The sequence below is a fragment of the Nicotiana tabacum genome, chromosome 22, assembly GCF_000715075.1.
Source record: "Nicotiana tabacum cultivar K326 chromosome 22, ASM71507v2, whole genome shotgun sequence".
NCBI lineage: Eukaryota > Viridiplantae > Streptophyta > Magnoliopsida > Solanales > Solanaceae > Nicotiana > Nicotiana tabacum.
In genome coordinates, this window is record NC_134101.1 from 58735107 (window position 1) to 58760237 (window position 25131).

General features: G+C 37.9%; 1 protein-coding gene across 1 annotated transcript; it reads left to right on the forward strand.

Annotated features, from left to right (window-relative positions):
- The first annotated feature begins 401 nt into the window (after positions 1–401).
- Positions 402–1854, forward strand: LOC142176629 (cytochrome P450 94A2-like). Its single transcript, XM_075244685.1, has 2 exons — positions 402–902; positions 1082–1854. Exons 1-2 carry the CDS (start codon positions 487–489, stop codon positions 1728–1730), a joined length of 1065 nt encoding a protein of 354 aa, XP_075100786.1. The 5' UTR covers positions 402–486; the 3' UTR covers positions 1731–1854.
- Positions 1855–25131: the final 23277 nt, after the last annotated feature.

Here is a 25131-nt window from a genome sequence, read left to right on the forward strand (position 1 = left end):
ATTTCCACCCGTTCTTCTCAAAACACGAGGCCGAAAAACGCATATAGTATGTGAGTTTGTGCTCTAACTTATATATATTCCTTCATTTTATTTTATTTTAAAATTGGTATTTGCCAAGGTATCATTAAACATAGGCCTTTTTTAGAACTTGCCATTGTAGAAGCCTATGAGGAGCGTAACAATTAATGGTGTAATATCTAAAATAACTAAAAGAAGATATCCCACCATCCCGCCTCCAAACCTAAGTATATAGTCACGATTTAATATGATCTGTTTAGCCACACAAAAAAAAAGGGTAGTACCATGTCAAATATATAGATTGATTAAACTAACAGATGACGAGTGGAGTCGACGAGACCTACAAAGATGCAAGTACAAGAAATGCGTAAAGGACCATTTGGTAAAAAATGCGTCTTGACAAGAAACCCCTCTATTATCAAGCATATCGTTAAGACACGTTTCCACATTTATCGCAAAGATCCTACCATGCAATTTGTTTTCTCAGACTTATTAGGGGATGGACTTTTACTTGTAGATGGAGAGAAATGGAAAACCCAAAGGCATTTCCTCAGTCATATATTCCACGCGGATACATTTCGTTATCGAGTAAAATCATCCACCATTAAAGAGCTCTCTGGCCGTCTTATTCCTTTATTCTCTAGGGCAGATATAGATAAAGCTACTCTAGACCTCCAGGACATATTTCATAGGCTTACATTTGACATTCTATGCCAGGTAGGTTTTAGCCATGATCCAGAATACTTGTTACCATCTCTCCCTGAGAAACCATTAATAGATGCTTTTGAAACTGCAATAAAGATCAGTATGAGAAGGTTCACTTGCCCTTCCATCTTGTGGAAAGCTAAAAAGCTTCTCAACATTGGATCTGAAGAGAATCTCAGGTATGCAGACTAGAGGCATATTCAAAATTTGAATTTGATATGTTCAACCTTTAGGTTTCCTTGAATATTCATTGGACGCACTTTAAATTATGAGTTCAAAATTTTACTACTCAATATTTATTGAAATTCAAGTAATTATTTTTCTATTACACATTTATGTTCTGAATCGGACTTCACAGGTATGCAGTAGATGTACTCAGAGAATATGTAAAGAAGAGAATCGCGGGAAAGGTGGAGAAGTTTTCGATGCAAAACTCTTCCATAGATGAGGGAGGCGATTTTTTTGACAGATTTATAACAAGGGCTCTCAAATACAATGTAGTAGTTGATGAGAAGTTTGTCATAGATACAGGTATTAATTTCATCCTGGCTGGTGATGACACGCTGTTTTCAGCTCTAATATGGTTCTTTTGGCTAGTCTCGAGTCACCCACAAGTAGAAAAGGAGATTGTCAAAGAAATCGAAGAGAAAGATGATGATGATTTGAATGAAATGGTGTATACACATGCTTCGATTTGTGAAAGCATGAGACTATACCCACCAGTTCCTCTTGAATTGAAGCAAGTGACCGAAGACGATGTTTGGCCGGACGGAACAAAGTTGAAAAAGGGAATGACCATTTTTCTACATGTTCTTGCAATGGGGAGATCAACAGAATTATGGGGTTCGGATTGTGAAGTTTTCCGCCCAGAGCGCTGGTTGTTGAAATACTCCAGTACAGGAAATTGGAATTTCTTGTCTTGGAAAAGAAATTGCTTTCAGGCAGATAAAGCTGGTGGCAGCTACTATTCTAAAGAGATTTCGGATCGTTCCTTCAGACGGATTTAGTCCTATCTATAATTCGTCATTAACATCTAAGATGAAAACTGGTTTTCCTGTACGAATTATACAACGTTGCTAGCTACTTTTTCAATTATATAACGGACAATTGTATGTATATTCGTCATTGACATCAAATACTTAATATTAACAACGGACAATTGTATGTATATTCAACGTTTCATGTGTATCTATCAAACTTTCTGATTCAATACTTCATTTATTGTATGCTTTCCTATTTATACCTAGTTGATTTTTAGAGCATTGTGTATGTTGCTTCAATGATAAATATAACTAGAGTTTATGTTATACTCACTGACGATATTAAAAATGTTCACAATCAAGCCATTTATAAAGTTGGAATTTAAGTTATATACACTGACAATTATAAAAAAAAAATAAAAAAATACAACCAATGTTAGCATGTTGTAGCATGTCACTACTAATTACTTTATTTTTTAAATGGATAATTCACACTCATCATATGAAAAATGGCACTCCCAAGCATCAGGATCAGATATGACAAGGCTAATTTGTTTGTAAGCCGACTGTATAGGAACATAGGGAGAATGTGAGGTTATACGTTACTGTTAAAAGTGTAAATAAGAGGAGTCCTACAATATCATCGCTGGTGTACTATGGGTTCATCGAACCCATAGCTTTGGTTGTGACAAAATTTTCCAAGCTTTTCACATCTTAAGTACTATTGATGCAAGACTTTAGAAAAAAAAATAAAGTAACGCCGTAGGTGCCGTATTCCTTTTATTCATCCAAAAAATCAGTTACAATAGAGAGAAAGATCAACTATCCTAGTTTACCTCCTTATGTGAATAAAAAGGTTACAAAAACTTACAAAACCTGCTAAGGATTAACAACAGGTAACTTAACAAAAAGAGGACATCCTATCATAAAAAGCGGTTTTTCCTATGCTTATGTCTTAGAGAGGCCATTTGCATCAAATCACCAGTATGGTCCCAATTAGCTCCTTGAGATAGAGTATTGACCGATGTAAATACATGATCTGGATTTTCAATACTCCATTTTGCTAGAGCGTCGGCTACTTGATTGACCTCTCTAAATCCATGTTGAATTATAACATTAGCCATGTTGATGTAGTTCTTAGTTTTCAACACAATTTCCAACAGATGCCATGGAGGTTTGCTATATCCATTCAACATGTTGATAATCAGAAGTGAGTCACATTCAAGAATTATATTAGAAAAACCATTTGTAATATACCACTGAACTCCAAACAATGCAGCCTTGGCTTCAGCAAAGTTGCTACTGCAGTTCCCGAACGAGGAGGCAAAAGCCATAACCATTTGTAAATCTGCATGCACGCATACTCACATTTTAACAAAAGTTTTAGTCACATTTTTATAATTTCTTGGTGTCTACAGACTATTCTTATCTCTTTCACTGAGATGGACAAGCACAGAGGAAAACATAAAACATGAAAATTAATTCAACTTGACATAAAAAAAGAAAAAAATAATCAACTTGACATGGAAAGTGACTAACTACCAACGATGTTAAAAAGAGTACCAACTCATACTATCTACGATCAAATTCTAAATCTGATTTCTTAATATGATTTTTATGAAAATCTAAACCTAAGTCTGGAGTAGAGGTGCACATGGATCGGGTTGGTTCGGTTTTTATCAAAACCGAACCAACCCAACTATATCGGTTTGGATGGGTTCGGTTTTAACGGGTTTTTCGGATTTTTTATTACTTAAATATTATTTTAATCTTACTTTGTTAAATTTTTGATAAGTAAATATATGTTTAGTAATATATTATGTATTAAATATTCTCATGGGAGAATCTACTTAGTAACACATGATAGTTATTTTTTTAGTCGTTTGACAATAATTTTTCGTTGATGTACACTATTAAAGGTTAACCGAATTTAGTAATTGAACATAAAAATCAATATGATATCTAAATAATAATAACCACTTCAAATTCAAAAAAGATATAAGAATTTAATAGATCTTGACATATATGAATATAGAAGAACAATGAGATTGACGCACTTCAGTAACACTTGATAAGAAAATGATCATACAACCCATTAATTAAGGTTAATAAATATGGAGCACTTCATGTTTTATTAAATATTATATCCCGCAAGCGAATCCAAATATTTCTAGACATTTATTAAAAAAATTCTATATAAAATCTTAAAAGTATATATAAAAATTATATATTTATATGTCGGTTTGGTTAATAAAATCATTTTCTTCGCGGCAAAGTGATTCAATTGCTCTACAAAAGTATTATTTATTATGATGTATGTTAGAAAAGAAGTTGCGCCAAATTTTATGTGTTTTTTTTAACTTTGATTAAAGAATAGATGTGAAACTGCCAGAAAGCGAATCATTATTGATGAATTTTTTAATCTATTTGTGGCATCATTAAAATTAGCTTCAGATAGAATATGGAATGGTTTGTTTATTGTTTCTCTTCGCAATTCTGAAGGTGAAGATGCTTGCTTGCTGGCTGTGATTCTTGACATTAGTGATTTACTCAAAGCCTATGAAACAGATTAGGATTTAAAATTTATAAACAGATGAGGATTTAAAATTTATAAACAGATTAGGATTTAAACTTTGATGGATTCGATATCTATTACACTTTATATTTATTTGGTGTTTTTTTAACAGAAAATTGTTTATATTTTATAGTATATGTTCCTTAGTTCGTTCTTCATCCAAATATAATATCGATGCACGTCTAGTTGATGGAGTGCCCACCTGGCAACTTGTCAACTTGAAGACGAGCATTATTTGGTTTTTTTTTTTTTTTTTTTTTATGAAGTAAGAAGAACATTATTTCATGGCCCTTAATTTGGAAGATATAATCTATAATGGCAATATAACATATCTAAGGAAAGGTGGTTTGTCAAAAATTACCTATCATAATGTGACCTAGTTGACATATCTTCGCAAACACATACAGCTGTATAATATTTCAAATTGTAACACAAAACGAATTCTATTTCGTATCTTCAAGATTTTGCATCTTGTTTGAAGTTCGAACGAGTTATCGCGACCACTTGCAAAAGGCAACATAATGTTCCAAAATTGAAACGAAAGCCAAAACTAAAGGTCGAAAAATAAGTTAGAATTATATTAAAGTTGACAAAGAAATATTATTAGGATAATATAACAGGAAGATCTTTGACCAAGATTTTATTTGCAAAGTTTCAACATTTTAAATATACAGCGTGCAACCACATTGGCTAAGATCTTGTTTGTTTTTTATTAAAATTAAGAAATTACTTTCTCTAACTTCAACTCCAAACTTACAATTAAACTAGTGAGAGCAAATCTTGAAGTTTCATAGAAAGATATAAGTTTTGTTTGTAGTACCCAGAAAAAAGAAAGAGTTATGTTTGTTTTGATGAATGCTAGCTGTATGCTCAACACCACTACATGATTCACGTCTCCATGTAAAAGAGTACACCAACTTTCTCAAACAGCACTTCAGAGAATGATAATACTTAATGTTATATTTTTATTATTATTTACATGTAAATAAAACTTCTAACACAAATAGTCTCTAAACTAATCACATTCCAAGGGAAAAAGAAAAAAGCAACCTGCTATAAAGCTTAAGCTAATCATTGCAGATATTTTTATTACTTATTTTGGTCCTTAATTTAAGCATCTTTAATAGGAAAATAATGAACTTTAAAGTTGCCTTCTTTAGTTTATATATTAAAATAAGCAAGTAGTAACCATGAGTCCACTTGTCAAGTTAAGTAATAGCGAGTTCCCCATAGGCATGTGGCATGTGAGACACAAAATAAACTTTCTTTGGCTATTATCTAAGCAAAGGATACATGGCAAACATCACGAGCGATTGTCAAATGAAGTCGCTCAACGTGGCATATTGATATATCTTACTATAAGAGCAATACATTGTCATCCTTTAGGGCAAAACATAAATCAAGACATGCACATCACTCGATCATTGAAAGCATATATATACACCAAGGGATGTACTGAGATGATTAGAATTTTTTAATTCTTAACGAGAGGTTTTGAGTTCGAGTTTTGAAAATGGTGAACCTTTCGACAGGAAATATTTTATTTCTATGGTGGCCCTATCCGGTGTGAAACTGGACACGTCGGACAAGTAAACTTTGGATACCGAATAATTAAACTGAAAAAGAAAAAGAAAATAACTCCCACAACAAATAGGATTGTGATCGACTGATGGTTATGTGAAGTTGCAAAAAACTAGTTAACATGAACTTCCTCATAGCTTCTGACTGAGAAAATGAGTTGATGTGGCATGAGTAACATGGTATCAAATTCAAAGATTAGAGCTATCGAACAGCTGTGGGCTGAAAAATAGCTCCACAAGAGTCTCCATATAACTTGGATCTGAAGCTGGAGAAATCGAATTGAAGCTGGTGAAATCAAATTGAAGTTGGCTCAAACATCGATGTTACCCCTTTAAATTTTAAGCAAGTAAATACTGAGTTGAATTTGAAACTGACAGGTACGACAAATTAAACACATTAAGAAATAGCCAGTCGCACAATTTTCGTGAGAAGTGTAAAAATAATAAAACTACAACCAGCAGTTACACTAGAGCCCACAGAAGATCTTTTAGTGACGATTGCTGATTGGTAGTAGCAAATAGGTTTCAGCAAAACTTAATTTCGTAAGTATTTATACCAACTTAATGACAGTCGCCACTGAAATTTCGCTCTTCGTGGCATCTAGTATTAGGGTCGTCAAAACCTCCTTTCTTGTGGTGATAGTTAATGCGTATATATGGTAAAGTTATTGCCTTGAGTCAGTAAACTCACCCTTAATTTGTATATGTTTAAGGTGCTAAAGCTTAAGTTGAGCTAGCAATTAACTAGATGAGGCACATCTGTTAGTTGTTTTATATTGACCTCTATAGTTGCTCAATGTACAACTATATAATAGATGTTTAGATCTTTCGACGTTTTTGAGAATGTTAATCTTTAATTATTTCTATATGTCATGCTTTAGTTAGATCTTTCGACGTTTTGAGAAAGTTAATCTTTAGTTATTTCTATATGTCATGCTTTAGTTCAATCGGAAGAAGTCATTGAAATAGTAGGCTCATCAGTATCAGAATTATCCTATGGTGGTAAATTGTCACAATCCGATATTTAACCAAGTCGTAACAGCATTTGGTGCCTTAACTTGACCGAGCGAACCATCTAGGCTTTTCTATTCTATTCTATTTCTATGGTGCAATGCATCTCAACACAATTCAATAAAATTTAAAGCAAATTCTTTTCTGAATCTTTAATCGAAATAATAGTCTGAAAAGAAATTCATTTTATTATCTGGAATACATTGAAAAATAAATGTAATACAAAGTGGACATCCATGACTCTGTTCTGACACTGTCTATATGAAGCCTCTAAGAAATACTGAATAGTAAGACAATTCTGGAAACAACGAACTCAACATACTAAAATGGAGCTCACCAAATTTGTTGGTAATGGGAAGAGAATATCCTAGCTTCTAGCCTGCTTACCTGAAAGATTTGTGCTTACATTGACATAGGTCAATGTAGGTTCCTATAACGACCCGACCGGTTGTTTTGAGAATTACAGCCCCGATCCCCTAATATTTGCTTTCTCCACATTTGTTTATGCTTTTGGGATTTGTCGAAGTGATTGGTTTTGAAATTCGAGGAGTTTTGGACAATTAGTTCCTAGTTGTGAGTTTAAGCCTTAGAAATTATACCATAGTCGGAACTGTGTGAAGACGGATCCGGAATGGAATTTCGTCAACGTCATTAGCTCCGTTGAGTGATTTTGAGCTTAAGAGCGCGTTTGAAATGTGTTTTGGAGGTCTGTAGTAGATTTAGGCTTGAATTGGTGAAAGTTAAATTTTCGGCGATTTCAGCCGATAGTGGAATTTTAGATATCGAGCTCGGAATGGATTTCCAAAAGTGATTGTAAGTTCGTAGTGTCATTTGTGATCTGTGTGTAAAATTTGAGGTCATTCGGACTAGATTTGACGTGGTTCGGCACCGTTTGTAGAATTTGGAAAATTTTAAGTTCTTAGACTTAAATCCGTGCTTAATTAATGTATTTAGCATTGTTCGATGTGGTTTAAAGGCTCGACTAAGTTTGAAAGATATTTTAGGAAGGGTTAGTAGGTTTGGTTGAGATCGCGGGGGCCTCAGGAGTGTTTCGGATGCTTAAAGGAAGGAAATGAGACTTAGGGAAACAAATCTGGTGCATTGCTGGTTCTAGTGTTTCGCACCTGAGGAGGGGAGGTCCGCAAGTGCGGACTCGCAGGTGCGCATGAGAAGCTCGCAGATGCGGAAATGGGCTTGTCAAGCTGGACTCGCAGGTGCGGTTGGTTGTCCGTAGAAGCGGAACCGCAGATACGGCCCAGGGGTCACAGGTGCAGACCCAGCCCAAGTAAGTGGACTTTGCACCTGCGATAGGTTTGTCCGCAGGTACGGTCCTAGGTCCGCAGGTGCGGAAATCGTTGGGTTGAAGAGGCAGTTTCGAGGGTTCATTCCTCATTTTTTACCAATTCGAATTTTAGCTCGGGAGAAGGCGATTTTGCAAGGGTTTTGAAGAGGAAATCAGTGGGTAACAATTCCTAACTCTAATTCGTCTTTATTTCATTAATCTATAGCAATTTTTCCTCATTTAATCAAGGAATTTGAGTTAAAGAGTGGGAATTTGGGGGAAAAGTTTCCCAATTGAATTTTTGTGTTTTGATTGAGTTCTAGGTGTCGGAATTGGATAACTTTTTGATGAGTGAACTCGTGAGTGAATGGGTGTTCATAATTTGTGATTTTTACTAGATTCCGAGATGTGTGCCCGGGGAGACGTTTTGGGCGTTTTTCCTAATTTCACACTTTAGCTTCGAATTGATTAGTTAAATTAGTTACTTGTAGTTATATTTATATTATGCAATTAATTTGAATAGATTCGGGCCATTTGGAGTCGGATACTCATGGCAAGAACGTGATATCAAGTTGATTTGAGCGGTCGAGGTAAGTGGCTTGCCTAACCTTGTATTGGGGAACTTCTCCTTAGGATGTTTGATATAAATTGATGCGTGGGCGCCGTGTACGTGAGGTGACGAGTACGTACACGGGCATTTATTGCAAAAAAAAAATCATGTTTTCCTTTCTAAGTCAAAAAAATTATTCTCCCTTATTAAATTGCACTAATACGTTTAAATTATTTAGTTTAGATTAGGGAAGCATGCTTACATGTTTTAACTGCCTATTTGTCATTCTGTGCGCCATGCTTAGTTAGACCCTTATTTTCCTTATATGTGTTAGTCTAAATTGTATAGCTCGATGCCATACCTGTCATATTATTTTCTGTTGCATATTTAAATTGGGACTACGGACGTATTCCGGGAGATCCCCCTATCTTGCATATTTAAATTGGGACTACAGACGTATTCCGAAAGATCCCCATATCTTGCATATTTAAATTGGGACTACGGACGTATTCTGGGAGATCCACTTGCCTTGCATATTTATTTTGGGACTACAGACGTATTTCGGGAGATTCCCTATTGTGTTTACCTTGTTCTGAGCCGAGGGCTCCCTTTACTGTTAAATTTTTAAGAATTTCTTTAACCGTGTTACCGTAAACTTTACTTATATGTTTTACTGTTTAATTTATTATATTTACTCCGTTAGGAGCTTGACCTGACCTCGTCACTACTCGACCGAGGTTAGGCTCGGCACTTACTGGGTACCATTGTGGTGTACTCATGCCCTTCCTGCACATGTTTTCGTGTGCAGATCCAGGTACGAGCTATCAGCCTCAGGGTTAGTGCGTGCTGCTGATTCTAGGAGACTTCAAGATACTTCTGCTTGCGTCCGCAGATCCTCGGAGTCCCCTTCTGCTCCCTCGCCTATAGAATTTCATTATTATCTTCAGACTTTTGTATAGAGCTACATAGATTATAGCAGCTTGTGACTTAGTGATATTCCGGGTCTTAGAAAATTATTCTATATATACCGAGTGGTACTACTTTTGGTTATTCACAATATGTTGTTTATCTTGAAAAATGTTGTGTTTTCTTTACATTTTTCGTAATATTAGGCTTACCTAGTCGTAAAGACTAGGTGCCGTCACGACACCTTACGGAGGATTAATTTGAGTCGTGACAAGTTGGTATCAGAGCACTAGGTTCATAGGAGTTGCGAGTCACAAGCCGGTTTATTAGAGTCTCGCGGATCGGTGTGGAGACGTCCGTGCTTATCTTCGGTAGGCTATGTAACTGTTAAGAACAATCATATTTCTTTGATTTCCTTGTCGTGCGATTTATTGACATCAAAAATTCAAAAATTCTATTCTATTATTTCTCACAGATGGTGAGGACCCGCACTGGGAGGACCGACGATCAGGCACCCCGAACCCCCTGCCAGAGCCGCCAGAGGCCGGGGTTGGGGTAGAGGACGACCACGCGGTGCAGCCCGAGCACCTGCGAGAGCTGCGTCAGAGGAGCCCCCAGCAGCTCCAGCTGGAGGGCCAGAACCGGAGATCCCTATTGCTTCTCCGGCCCTCCAAGAGACTTTAGCTCAGTTCATGAGCATGTTCAGCACTCTGGCTCAGGCTGTACTATTTCCAATAACTCCCGCTATATCTCAGGCCGGGGGAGGGGCACAGACTCCCGCATCCCGCACTCCTGAGCAGAGGGTCCAGGTTGATCAGGCCCCAGAGTATATTCATATGCCCCCAGTGGCTCCGGTTCAGCATAAGACCAGGATAGCTGCTTCAGAGGCAGAGCAACTCAGACTTGAGAAGTACAAGAAGTAACACCCACCTACTTTCAGCGGACTAGCTTCAGATGATGCTCTGGTTTTCTTAAGGAGTGTCATCGTATTCTCCGCACTATGGGCATTGTGGAGACGAGTGGGGTTTCTTTCACCACTTTCCAGCTTAGGGGAGCGTCATATCAGTGGTGGCGTCCCAATGAGCTGAGTAATCCGGACGAGGCAGCCTCACTCACTTGGTCTCAGTTTTCAGAGATGTTCTTGCATGAGTATGTTCCTCAGAGCCTCAGGGATGCTTGGCGCATAGAGTTTGAGCAGCTACGCCAGGTGCTATGACTGTGTCGGAGTATGCAGTCTGTTTTAATGAGTTAGCTCACCACGCACCAGCTCTGGTTGCTACAGTCAAAGAGAGGGTTCGTCGCTTCATTGACGGACTCCACCCCGGTATTCGAACCAGTATGGCCAGGGAGTTGGAGATGGACATCACTTCTTAGCAGGCAGTGATCATTGCCAAGAGAGTGGAGGGCATGTTCGCCCGGGACAGAGAAGAGAGAGAGGCCAAGAGGTCTCGAGATACTGGTAATTATTCAGGAGCTCGTGCACTAGTAGCACGCTATGGTAGGGGTTTTGTGAGTCGCCATGTTCATTCAGCTCTTCCAGTAGCCAGCGGTGTTCCAGCTCCTCCTAGACCTCAGGAGCCCTATTATGCACCGCCAGCATCCAGTATGCCTCCTACTCGAGGTGCTATTACCGGCCAGTCCAGTAGGCCAGGTCCGAGTCAGTCTCAGCCGCCGCGTCCTCCGAGGGGTTATTTTGATTGTGGTGACACTCGTCACATTGTTAGAGATTGCCCCAAAGCCAGGAGAGGTGCATCTCCAAAGACTTATCAGCCTCTACGTGCTCCACCGGGTCCTCCGGCCATTCTTCCAGCCCCAGCTGCCACTCCACCTTCTCATGCAGATTGAGGTGGAGGTTGAGGAGGTAGAGGTCGCCCTAGAGGGGGAGGCCAGGCCAGTTACTATGCCCTTCTAGCCCGTTCAGAGGTCGTCGCTTCAGATTCAGTCATCACAGGTATCGTCCCTGTCTGTCATAGGGATACATCAATATTATTTGACCCAGGCTCTACGTATTCATATGTGTCTTCTTATTTTTCTCCACATTTGGAGATATCTCGGGATTCTTTGAGTTCCCCTATTTATGTATCTACTACTGTGGGAGATTTTCTCGTTGTGGACCGCGTATATCGGTCGTGTTTGATTACTCTTAGTGGTTTTGAGACTAGAGCCGATTTGTTATTACTCAGTATGGTAGATTTTGATGTTATCTTGTGTATGGACTGCTTGTCGCCCCATTATGCTATTCTTGATTGTCACGCTAAGACCGTGACGCTGGCTATGCTAGGCTTGCTGAGATTAGAGTGGAGAGGTACCTTAGAGTATACTCCCCGTAGGGTCATTTCATTTCTTAAGGCTCAGTGAATGGTTGAGAAGGGGTGTGATGCGTATTTGGCCTATGTGAGAGATGTTAGTATTGATACCCCTACAGTTGAGTCAGTCCCAGTAGTGAGGGACATCCCTGATGTGTTTCTAGCTGTTCCATCACCTGTTCCTTCTTCCAGTGCTGCTTTAGTCTGGGCCGTGATTTTATTTAAGTTTCTTACCAGCCCAATTACTTCATCATCATGTTCTTGTCTCTTAGAAAAAATGTTAGTTTCATCAAAAAACACATGAACACTTTCTTCAACACACACAGTTCCTTTGTTATAGACTTTATAAGCTTTGCTATGTGAAGAATATCCCAAGAATACTCCCTCATCACTTCTGGGATCAAACCTGGCTATGGAGTCTTTACCATTGTTGTGCATAAAGCACTTGCATCCAAATGCCCTAAGATGGGATATATTTGCTTTTCTCCCTTTAAGTAACTCATAGGGAGTCTTCTCTACAAGAGGTCTAATCATGCACCTATTTATGATGTAGCATGCAATATTTTACAGCTTTTGCCTAGAAGCTATGGGGTAGTTTACTAGAAAGAATCATAGACCTAGCCATATCTTCAAGTGTCCTATTATTTCTTTCAACTACTCCATTTTGTTGTGGAGTCCTAGGAACATAAAAATTATGATCTATGCCATGCCTATCACAAAATTCAGCAAATTTAGCATTTTTAAATTCAGTGCCATGATCAGACCTAATTGATGCAAGTTTATTACCTAGTTGTTTCTCAGTTATTCTAACAAAAGAAGTGAACATGTCAAATGCTTCATCTTTAGATATTAAAAATAATGTCCAAGTAAACCTAGAGTAATCATCAACAAGCACCATCACATATCTTTTACCACCTCTACTTAATGTTCTCATTGGACCACATAGATCCATCTGGACCAGTTCCATCGTCCTGGTGGTACTTACCACTTTCTTGCATTTAAAAGAGGATCTTACCTGCTTCCCCCTTGCACAAGCCTCACAAATTTTGTCTTCCTTGAACTTGATGTTAGGCAGTCCTATCACCAAGTCCTTGGAGACTAATTTGTTGAGTTGACTCAAACTTGCATGTCCAAGTCTCTTGTGCCAAAGGAGGGGATCATTGTCCAACACGCTTAAGCAAGTGAGTTCATTTTCTGACACTATGGACAGATCTACAATATACATAGTGTTCACTCTTTTTCCCTGCAAAACAATCTTATCAGTGATAAGATTAATCACAAAGCATTTATTAGAGGTGAATGCTACCAAGTTACCTCTATCACACAGTTGTGATACACTAATTAGACTGTATTTTAAGTCGTCTATCAAATAGACATTCTCAATCGAGTGAGAGTCAGTCTTACCTACCTTGCCAACCCCAATGATCTCACCTTTCTTCCCATTTCCAAAGGAGACATTACCTCCTTTGAGGTCTTCAAGTGAAAGGAACTGTTCCTTGCTTCCTGTCATGTGCTTTGAGAAGCCACTATCCATGTACCATATTTGGCTGCTCCCCTTCACTTGGACCTGCAAAAGGAAATCAGGAGTTAGTCTTAGGAACCTAAACTAGTTTGGGTCCCTTTCTATAGGCAAAAGGATGAATCAAATTCTTTTTAGCCCAACTTGGCAGCCCATTTTTCCCTTGAACAAACTTTTTATTCTATTGAATAGCCTTTTCTTTTGTAATGCATTCACTTTTATTGTGACTAGTCTTACCACAGTGTGTGCAAATTTTGTTCTCAGGAAGTGTGAGATACTTGCTTTTGGGATCCCATTTAGGTGGCAGATTCCCGAAGCCAATTCCTCTTCTATTACTACTGTGATGTTCCTGTAGCCATGACAGTGCATCGGAGGACCTGTTCCATTTACAAGTTCTGTCTAGTTCATGCTTGACCTTGCCTGGATCCTTTGTCAAAATTCTTACTTGCTCATCCTTCTTATACAACTCATCTTTTAGTTTACCTACATTTTCTTCTAGAGTGAGTTGTGTGCAATCAGTTGTCTTCAAACTTGTTCCTAATTTCAGTTTTAGGTTTTCAGATCTAAGTTCTAGGACATTTGATTCAAATGCATGAACCTGGTTCCTTAATGCAGTATTTTCACTTATAGTCTCACTGACCCTAAGTTCCAGGTTCTTACACTTTGCTTTCAAAATCACACATTCCTTAGACAGCTGTTTCTTTTCATTGTTTATATCCTTAGATTCATCAATGAAATCTAGAAGTAACTCAGATAGCCTTTCTTTAGACAAAAACTTAATCTTGTCTTTTAGATGGATTATACTTACTTCGGATTCCTCATCGGATTCTCCAATTGCCATAAGTGCTTGTTCATCTTCATCTGAGTCCTCATCTGAGCTTTCTCCCCAAGCAGCAACCATAGCCTTTGTTGATCCTTTATTCTTCTTGGGATAAACCTTTTCCTTCTTTCTGTTTCTTCGTTCTACCCTTTCCTTCTTCCATTCAATTTCCCATTGAGGGTAATTTTTGATGTGGTGATCAGTCTTCCCACACTTGTAGCAGCCCTCATTGGTCTATTTTTCAGGAACAATTGGTTTGCTGTAGCCTCCACTTCTTGAAGAACTCTTTCCTCTCATTAGGTACTTCTTGAAGTCTTTTGTGATCATAGCCATTTTATCATCTTCTAGATCAGAACCTTCAGTGATTCTGAGTGCCAGACTCTTTTCCTTCTTGGGTACATCCATCTTTATGGTTTTCCTTCTAAGTTCATAAGCAGTGAGATTTCCAATTAGCTCATCCAACCTAAGAGTGGCAATGTTCTTTGATTCCTGAATGACAGTGATTTTGCTCTCCCAATTAACTAGCAGAACTCTTGTCAAAATCTTCTCAACTCTGTCTTCTTTAGAAATAATCCTTCCAAGAGACATAAGTTCATTTGTCTGTATGGTGAACCTTGTATACATCTCTTGGATGGTTTCCCCTTCCTTCATGCTGAAATTCTCATATTGAGAATACAGTAGTGTTCCTCTGGACCTCTTCACTTGAGGTGTTCCTTCATGAGCCACTTGCAAAGTGTCCCAAATTTTCTTAGCAGTAGAATAATTTTGAATTTTGCTGTACTCCTCTTGACCGAGTCCACAAACAAGCCACTTCTTGACTTTAGCATTCTTCTCCCATTTTCTCAAATCGTCAGCAGTGCAGTCAACTCTTGTTTCTGGCACCTCTTCTCCTTCGGCATTTATCTTCATGATAGCCAATGGACCATCAGTGACAATGTCCCATAGCTCATAGTCTTCTCCTATGATGTGGTCTCTCATTCTGTTTTTCCAACAAGAGTAGGACTGGCCGTTGAAGAGTGGTGGCCTAATAGTGGATTGCCCTTCCCAGTTTCCAGGTGGTGCACTCAACTTGATCTTCTCCTAAGGTGTTAGCCTCTTCAAGGATAACTTGCTCTAATACCAATTGATATTTTAACTTAAATACCACACAAGAGTGGGAAGGGGTGATTTGTGTGGTGTTTAATTTTCGCGTACACGGATTATAGAAGAACCTGGTTCTTCTATGTGTTTCTTATATTACTGTTGCAGAATAATAAATACAGAAATTAAAGAACACAAGTATTTTACGTGAAAAACACCTGGCTCAAAAGGTGAAAAAAATCACGACCTACTTCCCAGTAGGATTTTCCCGAACTCTCCACTAAATCACTGAACCAAGAACTGCATTTACAAAACACTTTTGTAAAGCTAAGATTAACTCTAATCCCGTTGTGGCAACCAGCCTCTAACTGCTGCGACAACTTCAAGTTAACTCTAACTTGAATACTTTGAGTACCTATTACAATTTTCTCTTGATAAAACTGAAAGGTACAGTATGAAAATACCTACTACAATTGAACTAGAATAAAAGACACACTTGGAGTTGGTTCTTCTATGTGGTTCATGTAACTTCAGGTTCGCACACTTGAATCACACACGAACTGCTTGCAAAATGCCTTGCTATTTTGCTCTCAATTCACGTTTAACTTCTGCTTTTGTGTGTTACCTGTAGAATGAGAACATCCTACGATTTATAGAGTTAGTAGAGTAGAAAATAACTAGAGTTCTAATGCTACTCTTCCTTAGTGGAAGAGTTCTAGTTAATCTCAATTCCTAACCCCTTCCTTATCTTGGATAATATTCTCGTTGAGTAAGGAGTCCTTCTCCTTATTAATTATGCAATTTTTTCGATCAGGAGATATCTATTATTATGCCAGATTTTGTTTATCTCCTGCATGTGCATCTCACGTGCTTTGAATCTGCCCGTGTCTATGCCTACCAGTGATGGACTTAGTTCATCCATAAGTTCCTTTGTCAATCTTTAAAACTATTCTTTACTTTGGCCAACAATAATTTATCGGGAGGTTTTGGTTTTATGTCCCCCTCCTATTGTACCTTTTCTTGATTTTATAATAAACAAGGTAGGGGTCAATGCCAAAACCTCCATCACCACGGGAAGTGAAAGCATGAGTCATTGGATTAATTAAAAAAAGATATTGTTGATAGAGTTTGGTTCGGACACATATACTCGAATAATGTGCTTATAAAAAATTCTCATTAAGAATAATATCATAAATTAAAGTTAGAGTGCTTCCAAATAAAAAAGGTATTATTCTTTTTTGAAGGAACCGGTAATTAAGAAAATAATGTCAAATAAACTAAAATCAAGGGAGCATATACATTCTAATGATTTGCAAATCGCACCGAGTGCCATGACTTCACGAGGGTTAATGCTTTGTGGAATGGCAAATCTTAACTTATTACTTCATAGAAACAAGAGTGTCATCCACAACATCAATTGTCACTTGGTGCGTGCTATTTCATTTGCACGTGTTTTATTGATTCGTTCGAGAGAAGGCTTTAGTATATCGAGAATTAATACATACTTGTGAGAATAGAACACCCTTCCGCAAGGTGACGCTAATAACTCGTCCGAACACGCAGGGAAAACATCCGGCACTACGTCTGCAGTATCAATACCACTACTCAACGTCCAATTGACAGCAAGTGCTTCATGTCGCATAAGATTGAGTATGAAGGAAATAAAGGCACAAGCCTCAATGGAATCAAACAACACGATGAGGAAATCAAGAAGGGAAGTGCTCCTAATAGCCCTGTAGCCTCTCGAAGATAAGTACAGATGTCTTCGTACCGATCCTCAAGACTCTACTAGACTTGCTCATGACTCGTGAGACCTAAGTGAATCTAACGCTCTGATCCCAAGCTGTCACAACCCAAAATTTACTAAAGGTCGTGATGGCGCCTAACACCGCCGTTAGGCAAGACAACGGTGATCTATCAACTTACTTACCTATTTTAGTAATTGAAATCAAAACTTTTCCTTAATGAAATTGTATGAAATAGATTTTCAAAGTAAGTAATAATATTTACACAACTACATCAACGACCCGTAGGAACCCCCAAAATTCGGTGTCATAAGTACATGAGAATTTTTCTAAGGAGTACAATAATAATACAACAGTTGTCCTAAATGTAATAAGACAGAAAAACAAATTAGTACAATGGAGACTTGGTGGACCTCGATGCATAGCCTGGAATGCAGCTCGGTGGACCGCGATGCGTAGCCTGGAATGCATCTCACATGAAGTCTCCTCAATAGGTGCACCTACGCGCCAAGGTGATCATCGAATGAACCTGTCAGATCCTACACATTTAGGGTAGAAGTGCAGCATGAGTACGTAAATCAACGCATATCCAGTAAGTGTCTAGCCTCAATCCGGAGAAGTAGTGACGAGGGGTTGACATCGACACTTACTAAAGGTCCAATAAAATAATATAATAAAACATAAGAAGATATGAAGAATACAACAATGATGGGGTAAATCTAAAGTTACATCATCTTCCAATTACTTCTTTTAAAGCATGAATGTATAAACCATGTATTCTACCTTAACAACTCAGAAAAATGTCAAGTGTCATTATCAAATAAATAAGGAATACCATATATTGGATCAATGGATCTTTTGTATCTCTTTTCTTTCCAATTGCTACTGTTTAGAACAGAGAGCCTTTCAAATGACTCATAGGATTTAATGTTAGAAAAATTGTGGTTTGTCATGAGATAGAACACTCTTGTAAATAGTATATATAATGTTGTTTGCTTTAGTCAAAGATTGAAGTGTATCTTAGGCTCTTTAGTATGATCAAGTATGTTTATTATTTACTTGTACAAGCTAGCCTTTGGTTTCTTGGAGTATCTATTGTTATGTATCATATTTTTTTCTTCAGTTATAAACCTAGTTATCTGTCATTTTACTGTCAACATTATTTGTTTCTATCCAAAGATATCAGGTACAGGATCTAAACAAACTGGGAACTAGCAGCTCAATTGCCTCCCTTAATCCCATCACAAGTTCACAACACAACCCCCCCTTTAAGTTCACAACAAGAATTCTAATTTCGGAAGCCTTAAGTTGGAGGAATTGACTAAAGTGTGATTTTTTTAGTAAAAGACCTCAGAACTGGGATTTGAAGGTTCCAACAGGCTCGTATGATGATGTTAGACTTGGGCGTATATCCGGATCGGGTTTTGGATGACCCGGGAGTGTTTCGGCGCCTATTGTAGAAGTTGGCATTTTGGAAGAATTTCATAAATTTGGGTTGAAGTATATTTCAATATTATCAATGTCCGTTTGGGATTTCAAGTTTGGGAATAGCTCCGTAAGGTTATTATGGTATTGGGGGCGCATCCAGATGTAGATTTGGAGGTCCGTAGGCCATTTCGGGGGTCATTTGGTGAAAGTTAGAAATTTGAAGGTTTTTGAGAAGTTCGATCGGGAGTGGACGTTTTGATATCAGAGTCGGATTCCGATTCTGAAAGTTGGAGTAGGTCCGTAATATTGAAGGTGACTTGTGTGCGAAATTTTAGATCAATCGGACGTGATTTAATGGGTTTTGACATCGAATGTAGGAGTTTGAAGTTCTAAAGTTCATTAAGTTTGAATTGGGGTGCGACTCATGATTTTGATGTTGTTTGATATGATTTGAGGCCTTGAGCAGGTCTGTGTTATGTTATGGGACTGGTTAGTGTGATTGGACGGGGTTCCGGAGGCCTCGGGTGTGTTTCGGGGTGGTTTCGGATCATTTCGGGATGTTTTGGACTTTTGTTGCTGGTGTCTGGTGTCCTTCTTCGCGAACGCGAAGGAAGTCCTGCATTCGCGTAAAGGAAATTTGTGAGGCTGCTGTGTTAGCCTTCGCGAACGCGAGCAAGTGGACGCGAACGCGAGGCAAGAGCTGGGTAGGCCTTCGCAAACGCAGCCAAGACGACGCGAAATCGAAGAAGAAGGGGGGAGATGGGCCTAAGGCGTAGAAGGCAACGCGAATGCGTAGAAAGCAACGCGAACGCGTAGAAGGCAACGCAAACGTGAGGGGTCTGGGCAGCTAGCCTTCGCGAACGCGATCATAGTGTCGCGAACGCGAAGAGAAAATTTGGAGGCAGTGTTTCTTTGGCCTTCGCGATCGCGAAGAAGGGTGGACCTGGTTAGTGAAGTTTTAAAGACGGGATTTGGCCATTTTCCTCCATTTTTTATTTGGTTGGGCGATGTTTGGAGCTCTTGGAATCGAGATTTTCGCCATCTATGTCAAGGTAAGTGATTCTCACCTATTGCAAGTTAAATACTTGGATTATATATGGATTTAGACTTGAAAATTCGTGAAAATTTGGGATTTTGAAGAAAAACCTAGAAATTGGTATTTTTGAATTTTGACCACGAAATTAAACGTGGAATTTGGAATAAATTATATATTTGAGTTCGTGGTATCATGGGTAAAGTTTATCTTCGAAAATTTTCGAAATTCGGGCACGTGGGCCCGAAGGTGATTTTCATCGGCTTTTCAAGCGGAGTTAGGAATTGTTATAAACTGAATTATATGGAGTATTAGAGTATATATTTATGGATTCGCACATTTATTAACTAGTTTTGGAGCATTGGGCATCGACTTGAGTTATTGGAAAGACGTTAGAGCCGGTTATGGGACTTCGGAGAGAGGTAAGTCTCCTTTCTAATCCTGTAAGAGGAATAAACCCCATAGGTGAATCAAATCATTATGTGTTTCTATTTGTGGGGGCTACGTATGCACGAGGTGACGAGAGTCCGTGCGTACCTACTATTATGCTTATGTCCGAGTAGTTTAGGACCTATATCATATTGTACTTGCGATGTTTGCGCCCTACTTATTAATTTAATTGTTTAAGACATTTAGAAACTTGATAAAGAAATTGTAAAAAGATTAAACCTCATTTACTTGACCGTTAAATGAGAATGTTATAAATTTTGGAATATTTCCCCTTAACAAATCTAGAATTGGTTATTTAATGTGTTTTCTCTTTTGTGGAGCGGGCCGAACGCCTCGGTAGCAGATAGATGCATCTATGGTTCGTGTCGTTCGACCCTCGGCAGTGCACAATTTAAATATTATGTTGGATCGGGTCGTACGACCTCAGCATGATTTGCGCATGATATATTTTTGGAATTGATAATAATTGATATTGCTTTCATTGGCCCGGGATACAAAAAATATTAAATGACGAAAATAAATTTGGAAATTTCTTATCAACACAAGAATTGTTTACTTATTTCATGATATTGAGCTTATAGCCGTTTTATGTAATCCATGCGTAATTATATCATTGACATTTTATTTATAGCCCATAGTAATTGTCGAAGTCGACCCCTCGTCACTACTTCTTCGAGGTTAGGCGGGATACTTACTGGGTACGCGTTGATTTACGTACTCATACTACACTTGCTGCACATTGTTTTGTGCAGGTGCATTTATGTTTAGCGGCCTTGTGAGAGCAGAGGCGTGTAGGCATGCGGAGACTTAGGTGAGCTGCACTCCATAGTACGACCTGCAGCCAACTTAGTCTCCCTCAGAGTATTTATATTTTTCATGTCCAATTTGTATTCCGGACGGACGTTGTATTTTATTTTATATTCCTAGTTGATACTCATGCACTTGTGACACCGGGTTTTGGGGCGATTATGGGTTGCACTGTTTTGGAATTGTTAAAAATATTATTATTTACTCTGTAAATTCCATCTTTTACTATTTAATTGAAGGAAATATGATTTTAAAAATATTATAATGACAATCAAATTAAGTATTTATTTTTGGCTTTCCTGACAGCGGTGTCCGGTGCCATCACGACCTTCAATGGATTTTGGGTCGTGATAGAAGTTAAGGCTGCTTTATTAGGCCTTCAATGGTGTCACTCAAATGGATATGATAGAATTATACTTTGAATATGGCTCAAAACTGGTTATTGATATGTTAAACAATAATTTAAAATCACCGTGGCACATCGACAGTACCATCAAGGAGGCACAACAACTCATATAAACTCACAATATTATTATTAGGCATTGCTACAAGGAATCTAATAATGTGGCAGACATCCTCGCTAAATGCAGCCATGAGATACATGAGGCTATGATCTTTAATGACATTAATCTCCCTAAGCAGGATTTCGGCTATTACAAACTTGACAGGATACAGTTTGTTGCGAGATGATAGCTAGTATGTTCTTTGTTGCAAGGTAGCTTACTGCAGTTGTATATGCTTTTATTTCCCAAATGTGGAGAAATTATTTTTTTTTTCTTTTTGGATATATAAGCACATATAACAGATTTGCGCTCTTTGCTGGATTTGCTATATGTACTAGATATGTCTTAGTAGTAGATTTCCAATTATGTAATTTATCAGGAGGCTTTGGTTTTATGTTCCTCTGCTATAGTATCTTTTCTTGATTTTACAATAAACAAGGTAGGGATTAATGCCAGATCCCTCATCACCACATAAGGTGAAAGCATGGGTCATTGGATTAATTAAAAAAAAAAATTCTTGATAGAGTTTGGTTCGGACACAGATACTCTAATAGTGTGCTTATAAAAAATTCTCATTAAGAATAAAATCGTAAATTAAAGTTAGAGTGTCCAAATTAAAAATGTATTACTCCTTTTCGAAGGAACTAGTAATTAAGAAAATAATATCAAATAAACTGAAATAAAGAGAGGGGTAAGGTCTGCGTACACACTACCTTCCCTAGATCACACGGTGTGGGATAAGAGTGTGTATCTTGTTGTTGTTATAAACTGAAATGAAGGGAGCATCTACATTCTAATGATTTGCAAATCCCACCGAGTGCCATTTAAGTATATCGAGAGATAATATATAATTGTAAGAATAGTGGAATTGAGTAGGCTTTAAATATTCTTTCCTTCAATAGTTTCCCTGGCATGCCCACATTGATGAATTGTCACTACAGTTTCCATTTTGGTTGAGTCGAGTTTCATTTGGTTCAAGGCTTCAAGCTATCTGTAAACTAATGGTATTTTGGGTTAACTGGTTATCCCAATTCCTTCTTTGACCTCTACACATTTGAACATTTCTGTACAAAATGAAAGTCATGTGCATCCAGCTATAGACCAATATCTTCCTTCAAAATAGGGATTTGTCACATTACCAATTTAAAATAGTGCTTGCCTTTTCTCTCAGTTTAATCAAGGAATTAGCGTATCCACACATGTTGCCACGTTTAGACGTGTAGTACGATTAACTTTCTTCCAGCTATACTACAACAGATTTTAGATACTATACAATAAATCATGTCAATAACAAAATAGGTTTGTGAAATTATCTAATTTCTAATTATGAAATGCGTCAACTTTTAAGATGAATGACAAAAGAAATACTCCAACTTAGCTTGTAATTAAGAAATTGGGACTGAAGCTGTAAAACAAGTGCGCGATGACAATGGCACAACGTATTGTAATAATCAAAGAGAAGTTTCTCAACGCTTCCATACCCCACTAGTTGTTGTTCGTCACTAATTTCAATTTTCTGACGAATTCGATCTAATTTACAATAGATTTAAAAGGGCGAACGGATGCACAAAGTATTCCGTATTCACGCAGTGTCCGAAAAGAAATTTGCAACAGATATTGACCTTTAGAAATCGGCATTTCTCTGGTAGTTATTCTTTGACATTCTCTTCTCCTATCAAGCTACTTGTTTGACTTTGGACCGGATTACATTGATCCATATACCAAAAATTATATTAGTTACTAAACTTACAAATTAACTTATATCAAAATGAATCAATCACAAATAGAAAAAAGATTGTCCACGTGCAACAGTTACAACCTTATAAATTAACTTATACGTGTATTTTTACTAAATTTATCAAAATGAATATATTACAAAAAAACAAAAAACAAAAAAGCAAATGATTAAAATAGCTCCATTACCGATCCAAGAAAACGGTTGATATAAGTCCAAGCCCCCGGCATGTAGATGTTAATTTGTTTTGGCTCAACATCTTTCGGATTTGTTCCTTTGGGGCAACTTAATCATCAAGCCTTGTTTAGAATTTGTCAGTGTAAAGCCTTCTTTTTTGCCATCCCTCTAAGTGTGACAATGGTGTAATATCTAAAATAACTAAAAGAAGATATCCCGCCATCCAGCTTCCAAACCTAAGTGTATAGTCACGACTTAATATGATTTGTTTAGCCAAAAAAAAAAAAAAATAGTATGTCAAATACATAGATAACTTTAAGTACACATTTGAGCAATAAGAGTCTTAGGCACATGTGATTTCTTACACAATTCGACATGATAACTTTCATTAGAATCACGTTTTTAAGTCATAACATATTAACACACAACCCATGCTTAAATCACATTCTCAAATAGTAACTCAACATCACAAGAGCATTTGGAATATCTATTGAATGCATATATCTGTTGACACAAGACTTATTCGAAATAATTAATTTATAATGAGCAACACGGGACTTACAAGGCCATTGTGGGGTTCAATTCTAAAAGAGGAGTTTAGCCAACATACCTCGCTTTGAGCTTTACTTAATTCACTATACAGTTCCGGAAATCCTAGAAACTTTGATCTATTTATAGATATAGCAAAATTGAACACAAATTAGGAAAGAGTTCATGTTTCCAGCTCATTTGAGCATTTTATCGAATACTAGGTGGGCATTATGATCTTTAGCTTCACATATGGTGGATTTCTTTCACCCCCACAACCCAAAGTCTAACCATTTGAGCTCAACTACCTTCCCACAACTCATGATTGTATATGCATGCATAGATACACTCTAACACCCAAGAATCATACCCCTCATTAACCATCTTCTACCCCAAATTCGAAATAGAGGCTAGGACATGGAACCTTACCTCTTGGATGAAGAACTTGTGAGTTTCTCCTTGTGAATTCTCCAACTTTGAGCAAGAATTGATGGATATAATCTTAGGAACTTTCCCTCTCACTTATGGCACTTCCTCTCTCTACAAATATCATGTTTTTACCTTACAAATGGTCTTCAACGACTATATATCGAAATAGGGTTGGGGTTAAAAATATTAGAAAAATAAAGCCCAGATGCAGATCTGCAGTCGCATATGCGACCGCATAACGTTTCTGTGGCCCGCATAATAGCCCTCCAGAACTAGGCATTTTTGCTTCACTCTGCGACTAGTTTGCGGTTCACAGACCAATTCTGCGGTCGCATAATGCACCGCAGAACTTTCCTCCGGAAAGTTTTATGTTAGGTTTGCGATGGATTGTGCGGCCTGCGAAATGATTATGCGGCTGCATAATGGACCGCATAATGGTCCAAAAATTAGCTCTCAAGTTTATACTTCATTCCGCGGCAGATATGCGGTCCACATAGCAGTTCTATGATCGCAAAACGGACCGCAGAAATGTCATGCGCTACCGAAACTTTTCTTCAACTCCCCAACTCACTATTCAACCCAAAAAGTCCGTACCACGGCGAACAAGCTCGCCGCGATAAATCTCTACAATCATCAACGCATAAGTCTACCTCGGCACCATGAAACCCGGGTTTTGGGTAAACTTTTACGGGACCTTACAGATTTTTAGTTGCTTTTGTCTAGTTTCGAGCCGTTCGGAGGATGATTTGAGCGAGATTGTGCTTCTAGTGTATCGATTTGGCTTGGCTGGGGTAAGTGTCTTTCCTTACTTTATTAGAAATATTTTTTCTATTAATTGATATTGTTGCTACATGCGGGGGTGATGCATATATGAGGTAATGAGCGTATATGCATGTGCCAGGGTTAATTATACTCCGGGGTAAATTATACGATTATTTGTGCCTTGTAGAAATACGTGACCTTC

Coding starts and splice junctions, on each gene's coding strand:
- LOC142176629 (XM_075244685.1), top strand. CDS start 487: ATGCAATTTGTTTTCTCAGACTTATTAGGGGATGGACTTTTACTTGTA. Junction 903..1,081: donor GGATCTGAAGAGAATCTCAG/GTATGCAGACTA, acceptor CGGACTTCACAG/GTATGCAGTAGATGTACTCA.